Consider the following 8,951-nt stretch of genomic DNA (forward strand, 5'->3'; position numbering starts at 1 on the left):
ATGTTAAGAAATAATCCCCAACTGATTCCGGAGGATCCGTCCGGAGTGAAAGAACCTGGAAGAGGACGGAGCAGGTTAAAGGGGGATGTTTCAAGAAGGAGAGGGTCCTTGTTAACTTGCTCTCATTTATGTCCTCATCCACCAATTATTCATTATTCTTATTATTACAATACATGGGCGGGAATTGGTTGGTTGGGCTGCCCTCTGAGCCCAATCTAGCCAATGGGAGGTTCGGGATGCTGGCCTGACCATCCCTCCTACCCATGAGTTGGAGCCTGGCATTCCCGCTCTCTGCGTTTTGATTTGCTCCCTAATTGACCTAAATAAAAAGCCTGTGAGTGACAAGGCTTCTCCAAGCCCCCGAGGCAGCGCGCACTCACACACACACACACACACACACACACACACAGCCAGCCCAGACCCCAGCACCACTGAACTCATTGCAAGTAATTGCCCTGCTTTCCCCGGACTAATCCCATTTGCCGTGCTGCTCGTCCAATCGGAGAATTACTCCTCGCTTGTAAAACGTTTAACTTGCATGACATTTTTATTTCGTGATTAGCGTTTTCGCGCAGAATCTGGCGCCTCGGATGGGCACCCCGCCTTCCCCTCCTCTCCTAGCTGGCAGGAAATGATGGCAAACAGCGATCTGAAATGATTACTCCGGGAAAAAAAATCCTTTTATACCAGGAGAGCGTCCATCGGGTTCCGCAGAGAAAGGAGGCGATTGCTCGTGCAGCGCGAGAGATCCCTTTCGCCTTGGAAACTGACTAGCGATCTAGCCAGCGAGCATTCCCAGCCCCCACTGCTCTGCCCCTGCGAGCTGGACCCATTATGCCGGACAAAGTCACCGACACCACCAATTCTGCCTCCGCCAGGGTCTCGTCTTTTTTTATCGAGAATTTGCTGGGGACCGAGGGGAAAGAGAGCCGAGAGGAGAGGACGCAGGAGAGCACGGAGGATGGCCACAAAGAGACGCGGTCGCACAGCGGAATAGCCGGCAGCCATTGCGCGCAGGTCTGCTGCCAAGTCTCTCCTTTTGGGTTCAGTTCACAGACCTATCCTCTCAGGGAAAGTACAATGGAGTGGTACAGAAGAGCTCATGCTAGTTTTATAGGATGCACCAGTCCAGACAGTAAGTTTCCTTGCGGTTCTGTACTTGTTTCTTGAGCAGCCCACTGGGGTCCAAAATGCTCTTTACTCGGCTAGAGCAAAAGGCAGCCCTGTAGCCATCTCTGGGTGTACCTGTCTCCCTGCAGAGAGAGAGGGAGCAGCTTTCAGGGCTGCACTGTGTATTTATGTGTCAGACCTATACTAGAGGACCAGAGGGGTTTTAGTTCCCAGATAATGTCATGTTTATTTCTCCCCTGTATTGGAATATTTGCACAATCACCCTAAGAAATGGATTTCCAGTGGGAGTCTACACTCTTCCCTCGGGCACAAAAAGAGAGAATGGAATGAATGGCAAAATAGCACTCGGAAGCAAGAGATCCAACTCCTCTCTTCTTAAAATCCCTTCTCTCGTACTGGCTCATTGTTTCTAACCAGATCTGCCCAGAACAATTCTCAGAAAAATTATAAATTATAATTCAAATATCAATCCCCCCTCCCTCCACACACACACACACACACACACGTTGAGCATCAGTCCTGTGGGCTGGTTTCAGAAAAATCCATATTTTAAAAAATAGAATAATCTGGAGCAGAAATAAAATAGCGATTATTCTGTAAAAGCAATCCCCTAGTGCCTAAGGCCTGCACCGTCGTGTTTTGAATGCACCAAATAGCATTGGAGCAGACATTTAAATTCTAGTGCAGAAACTAACATCTGAAAAAGTTTGCAGGCTGGAGTCAGCTGTTCTGCTGGAAAAAAAAAATGTTACTTAGCACACGCCTCTGGACTACAGAGGGGAAGGTTATATGCTAGCGTTTCCATGACTGTGACTTACGTGAAAGATGTGTTTGTACATCCTAGCAGGTCCCTTTTTACCAAAGGTGTATTAATTCCTACATGGCCAGGCTCTTGTTTCAAAATTACACCTGGAAGCAGCCAACGTAAACCCTTTTCTTTTCTATAAACCGATCTTTTTTTACAAAAAAAAAAAAAAAAAAAAAAACTGACGCCATTGGATAGTCTAAGATTTTCATTCCAACCTGAACCATTTTTAGAAGGCAGCTTTAGGAGTTCCATTATTACATTTTTGTCTAATGCATTCAGTTTCGAAATACGAAATAACTCAAGCTCCAAACGGGGCGAAATACTCCTCTACCTTAACACATATTGAGCCCCCTTCATTTCTTTGATGGAAATATCTGTAATTTCAGCCAGTGATAGACATATCTGTAATTTCTTTTACTGTGGGCTATTGTTTGCATAATTTCTTAACCTAATGAGTTTTAGTTGTGTAGCTGAGTGCTTATTGGTCTGGACAATGATTCTTTCTGAAGGGAAAATATTTATCCGTGTCATGTGCTGCAAAAGATGATTCCCTGTAATATTCATCTGGCGAAATAGGGTTGGACGTTGAAACAGGAAGGAGAGGGAGCGCAAGAAAGCAACTGCGCTGTGACACCACATTCTCAATTCTCCGTGTTTGCTTTATTTGCTGCGGTGTGTCCCATCCCTCAGTGGTAATTAGAGTTCATTTGTATGTGCAAATCAGTGTGGGAATCCTTTAAATATATGAACATGATAAATATTCTATTATACTGTATGTATTACATAATTAATATCCGAGCGATGAGTCTGGAGAGCCAGACACGGTGTGCGTGTGCGTGTGTGTGTGTGTGTGTGTGTGTGTGTGGCTACGGAAGAAACAACCCTTGTTCCTCTGTCTCTCTCTCCATCAGCCAGTGACCGAGACTCTCCCGAGATCCCCGAGGAGTCATCAGCAGGGAGGCCAGGGGGCTGCAGGAAACAGGCAGACGAGCTGGGCTCGGCAGAGCGGAGAGAGGAGTTTGCTTGCGGCAGCAACAGCAGGGAGGAGGATGACAAAGGCGAGGAGCCGGATTCCGCTGAGCAGAGAGCCGCGGGCCGCAAGAAGAAGACCCGCACGGTCTTCAGCCGGAGTCAGGTCTTCCAGCTGGAGTCCACCTTCGACATGAAGCGCTACCTGAGCAGCTCGGAGAGGGCCGGCCTGGCGGCCTCCTTGCACCTCACCGAGACCCAGGTGAAGATCTGGTTCCAGAACCGCAGGAATAAGTGGAAAAGACAACTGGCTGCGGATTTGGAAGCGGCCAACGTCTCCCACTCGGCTCAAAGGATAGTAAGGGTGCCCATTTTGTACCACGAAAACTCGCCTGCAAGTGCTTTAGGCTTCACCTTGCCTCACATGTCTCCTCCCCTGGTGGGGTTTTCTAACGCTGTCAGCTACCCCCTGGCCACCTTCCCTGCCGCCTCAGTCCCGTTTCTGAGATCGCAAATGACAGGACTCGTTTGAGAATCCATCTTTGCAAGGACCTTTTCCCCGGCTTTGCCCCCCCTTTTCCCCTCCTCCCTTTCAGCCCCATTCTCCTCCCTCCTTCCTCCATACTTCTTATTTCGACTTATACATTTCTTGATTTTATGCTTTTGAATTTTAAAACGTGCAATAAACATACTTTGGGGGTAACTATAAAAGCAAGAGAAGGAAAACAATCAACACGGTGTCTGTCACCAGGATGTCTATGCCTGTCACGTGCCCAAAGAAAACACAGTTATGTGGAATTGAGTCTTTCCACGCCACCTTGCAAATGGTCCGTTTAAAAATCGTAGATTTAGACAGCAGAAATAATAACCCCGACGATTCGATTTGTTAAATAGACTTTCGTTTTCCTTGACCTAAATGCTCTTTTTAGCGAATCCTAACGTGTAGTCTTTGTTGAGCATGAGAAGAATGTAAAGAACGTTACAAATACTGCGATGACAATGGCACAATTTAATACAGGGGCGGGGGGGGGGGAACACACCTTCCTTTTGGGTTAAATCCTGCAATCTTACTGGGATGGAAGATGAATGAAGGTTGAGAAAGGGCTTCAGAATCTATCCCAGAATCGTCTTTCGACATTTCATAAAACTATAAGGTTTAGACGAAAGAGTCAAGTGTTTGGGAAGTTGGAAGGCTCTTTGGTCACAGTAAGTTGTAAGAAGGACATAGCCCATCAAATAGGCACACCCACACTAGCAGGAATAGGAGGCTGGATTTGGCCTTCTTTGGTCACTCGGCTGTATTCATAGAATTTTATTCTTTAAAAACCCATTACTTTTTAATTTTGGTCTGTCTCTTTCCAAGCATTTACCGGACGCCCTCTATCCAGTCCCAGCGATTTCTCCACAAACTTGATATTGCCTGTTTAATAAGTAAAGATCGTTTTTATTTTCCATATTTGGATGACCTTCTTTGTTAAAAATGTCGAAAGCGTATGATAAAATACCTGCTGACTATTTCTAAAAATGCATGTTTTTTTTTATTTGAAACAATTCCGCAGAAAACCTTTCAACTACTTCACTCAATAACAATTTGTATCAGAGGTACAGTTCCTTCCCCTTTAGAACAGTCGGTTAAAAACTTTTTAAAATACTGTATTTTAGCACCCCATGACGACCAAAGGGTCTGTTTACCACTTGTTTTGGTCTCCTGACGAATCTAAAGAAAACACAGCGCAGCTTCACTGTTTCATACGGGAAGCTGAGATTCTCGCTAGTTTTGTGTAATTGATGAATTGTTGGCACGGGCAATTAAAACAAATCAAATGGCCACAGCCTGGGAAACTGTAGTTTTAGTTACACAAGCTAACCTGTAATGTGATATTATATCAAGTATTATGCATGCCTAAACGATTTCCCCCTTTAAGAGCTGTTTTATTTTTTTCTTTCTCTCTCTCTCTATCCACTGCTAAAATGAATACTGGATGAGTTATTATTCCTGAAGGCTGGGATTCCGGGATTCCCGATGTTCTGGGTTTAAAAAAGGGGTGGGAAGGAAAGACTTTGTAAAACTCAGTTTGGGGGAAAGGTCAAGCTTTGATCCTGTATATTATGGTATAATCAGATGTAATTTAATCTACCAGCTCGGAGCACTATATGGCTGTGTAGGAAGCACAGATCCGGGGTGTATTTTGGAGTATACATGTGTGGCCCTTTCCTCTGGAAAGAAAGCGAGTGTTCACTCTTATTTATGATCTTAAATTATATTTTCGACAAGCTATTCTTAGTTCTTGTTATGAGATCAAATAATAATGGAGAGTAATCCATGATACAAAACCGGGAAGAATGCCTTGCTCTTGGCTATAACTTTTCGATATTTTGCTCTCTCCAGCCTAAAACATAACCCTCTGAGCCACTTGCCCCAAATGAATTAAGAACACTAGCAGCATCAAGAGACAATCCGGTTTATGAGACAATGCTAACTTTTCGTATTGTTCTTTTCCATTAGAATTTAGCGAAATATTTATGGTAGCCCCTATTTCAATACTTGTGAACTCCCTTTACTAGCTCAAAGAGATCGTCACCAGTTTTCATTTGCATGGCAGTTGAACACTTGTATGAAAATCTCCTGCCACGTTGGTGGGAATTAGGCTAAAATATTGTTCTCGGTTACAGAGGAGGGTAGCGGGGAGGTTGAGGCGATGAGGTTTTGGAATGCAGTCGATAATAAAAAAAACTCCAGCTGTGAAGAACTCAAATCGGAATTGACATTGGCTATTTAGTGTGAAAAAGACATTATTGTTGGGGGGGGGGGGAGAATTATTTATTGCCTATGCAACATGTGTTATTATTTCGCAATATTTGCTTTGATTACGTTGGAGACACAGGTTTAGATGGAAGAAGAGAGGCAGACAGACAGATGATTCCCCCTGTTATGTACAACTTCACCAATCGCTCAGTGTTCCCGATTGGGGGAAATTATGATTCACAACAATCATATCAGAGTGGATTGTAATCCATCGAGCTACTTAACCACCTGCCACTGTCCACATGGCTTTTCTTTTCACTAATGTATGAAATGATGACTATACTTCTGATTCTACTCCATATTCTTTTGTTGAAGGCAGGCCTACATGATCGATCCGATTTTTTTTAAAAATGTGTTTTTGGCATTAGTTTGTTTTTTAAAAACGTGCTGAGTACATCAATAAACAGATTTTTTTCATACACTGTATTTGAAGCTATTCTCATAGTAAAATATTAAAAGGTACAACACGTGACTTCGTATAAGGAAAAACTTGCTTACTTATGCTTCATTTGCATATCTGGCCGTTGATTTGCATTACATTATTAAGAGTTTGTACTTGCAGGTAACAATACACACCCCTCTAGTTTCTTTACATTGGGAGATTTGTCACTGCACTGGTTGACAAGAACAGCTACAGGGTTCAGAGAGACGCCTAGCATAAAACATTGGCAATCATTAGAATTGTTTTTATTCTTCTCCACTGTCCAGCGCTGTTTTAAATGGAAATTGATAATACAAAACTTTTACCCCAGAAAAACTCCATGCATTTAAAGCGAACGTTTCCAGTCTATATTTTAAGACTTTAACGGTACGGCTAACACCTTGTCATTCTTCTGCACTAAGAATTATATCATGACTTCATTGACACACGATATTTATTTAGCAAGGGCTCTTCCTGACGTATAGAGACAAACGTTGCTACCTTGTAGCTCAAAGCAACCTCAAAACAGCTTTAAAATAAATCCAGTTATACTACAGCTGTAATATTATTATGCAGTATAAATCCTTGGCTGCTGACATTTATGTAATGAATAGTGCTACAACCGCTTGGCTAGATGGCACTCAAGAGGCAAAGCTACGCAGTACTTTGTCACGCAGAACACCGAGAAAACTTGAGTTTGTTGGATGTGTACAAAGAATCCCGTCAAAAGTAAAACCCGTCTGAGCTGACCTCGGTGAACTAAATCCCTTCTATAACTGCTATAGATCTGACCATTAATTACGCTTAAGCTGAAAATGATCAATAGCTCGAAAAGCATCTTGTTAAGCGATTAGTCCTGCAGATACTATTGCTCACAGTCTTAAAATCTCTCATAACTTTTTATATGCCTGGCTATAAAATATTCATGCGAATCAATACTGGATAAATCTCATATGTGCGTTGGCTCTACCGTCGAACAATTATATTTCGATTGATTTTTTTTCTTTTATACTGCATTATCTTTGACTAGATTGTCTCTTTTCTCTCTGTAAACATGCAGGCCATGGGGGCTGCGTACATGCTCCAGCTCGACATCGATTCGAGAAAGGCATTTCAAATGTACTTGGAATAGTGCGAGCCACTTGAAATTGGATACGCGAATCTTTATTTCACTTGCCTCCCAATTCAAAATAAGTTTAACATGGTGTTCAGGGCAGACATATAAATACTTTACTTCCCTCCATATAACAATTCTGGGCTCCTCCCCCTCCCTCTGCCTTCACTGAGAATGCATTTTAATTTCGGTATGAGGAAAATATTGTGCGATTATGAAACTTCTATAGGGTATCCGCAGTGTTAAGTTTTTTTTCTTGTCGAATTGGTTGGAATGGGGGAGAGGGAGAGATGGTGTCTCCTATCAAACGTTAATTGATTTATTAGGGAACCCCCTAGTAGATGTAAACTCATTCATCATCTCCTGTCTACAAAAGATTCCAGGAAGGAGAATTAGTCGATGGCTTTGAACTTCCCGCAGATTGAAAAAAAAAAATGCTTAGAATGGGGATTGAGATTTTTTTAAAAGAATGGCCCGATTCTGCATTTCTTGTGTCCCCCAAATGCCTATTAACTCGAATAGTTTGATTGCACTTGGCACCTCTTCTATAGTTTCGAAAACGTCCCATTGAATTATATATTTATATAATAACTATTGTGCTTTGGTCATTGCATTCCCACGTTTATGGGACCCCAAACATATTTTTGTGCACCCAATGAAACTAAGAATTCGAAACCTTTCGCCTTTATTTTATTCCGGTCTCTTCTCCCTCCCTTCATAAAAGGGAACCTCGTGGTTGTCTTTGCTTTCCCAGAATATTTCTGATGTAGTGCATGTTCTAGGAAAGGAAAAAGTTTGCACTAGGGAGACACAAGAGATGATGCTGTGTCTGATGGGGAGAGAAGTTTGTCTGTCGATCTGCATTTGTCTTGTTATAGAAAGATTTGCGGATTTTGAAAGCAAGATAAAGAAAAGACTCAGACTTGCGGTTGTAACCAAATTTCTATTTTACTATTGGAAAGAGCTCTTTTTAACTACCTAAAGTCACTCAGATCACATTCATAAATATTTCAAACAAAAAGCGTTGTTATTTACTTTCAAGTTTTTGACCAATCTAACTACAGGGCTGCATTTTGGGAATCTCACTCGAAGATGTGAAGAGAATTCCAGGTTTTTGGACTATGCATTGTTTTTTATTGAGTTGTCATTTACGAATAACAGTGAACTTTTCCTTTCTTGGCCTATTTTACTGCAAAATGTATAAAACATACTTAATACCAAGGAGAAAAAAAATGAAGACGGTTACTTCAGAAAGGATATCTAGTTTCTAATTAAATTTAGTGTAGGAGATTATGGTTGTGCCAGAGAAGTACAATGTACGTGAGGTGATTTTTGTAATGCTTTCCCAGGAAAAATTCCAGGATTTAGTTAAAATTATTAGCTACTGAAAATAATTACCAAATAGGAATTTGAGAGATTGTATTTTAATGTGCAGAAAGTATTCACGTTCCCCTCTTCAAATACAGTCCATTTAAGAAATCGTTAGAGAGGTACAGACCTGAAGAGAGGCAGCTTTGACAATAAAATAAAATAAAAATAAAATATAGACGTAACCCCCCTCCCAAAATAAATAAACACCCAACACTCCCAATTTAACAAGTAGTTGCTTTTAATCGAAAAGATTGTACATCCTCTGGAGAGGAGCAACAATCTTCTGGGTAATAGAAATTGAATTGCTGAGATGAATAGATTCGTTTTTTGA

General features: G+C 41.8%; 1 protein-coding gene across 1 annotated transcript; it reads left to right on the top strand.

The window, feature by feature from the left end:
• Nucleotides 1-633: 633 nt before the first annotated feature.
• LOC128838578 (homeobox protein HMX1-like) lies at nucleotides 634-3,598 on the top strand. Its single transcript, XM_054030877.1, has 2 exons — nucleotides 634-1,135; nucleotides 2,851-3,598. Exons 1-2 carry the CDS (start codon nucleotides 835-837, stop codon nucleotides 3,438-3,440), a joined length of 891 nt encoding a protein of 296 aa, XP_053886852.1. The 5' UTR covers nucleotides 634-834; the 3' UTR covers nucleotides 3,441-3,598.
• The last annotated feature ends 5,353 nt before the right edge of the window (nucleotides 3,599-8,951 follow it).

This window comes from Malaclemys terrapin, chromosome 5, assembly GCF_027887155.1.
Source record: "Malaclemys terrapin pileata isolate rMalTer1 chromosome 5, rMalTer1.hap1, whole genome shotgun sequence".
In the NCBI taxonomy this organism is placed as follows: domain Eukaryota; kingdom Metazoa; phylum Chordata; order Testudines; family Emydidae; genus Malaclemys; species Malaclemys terrapin.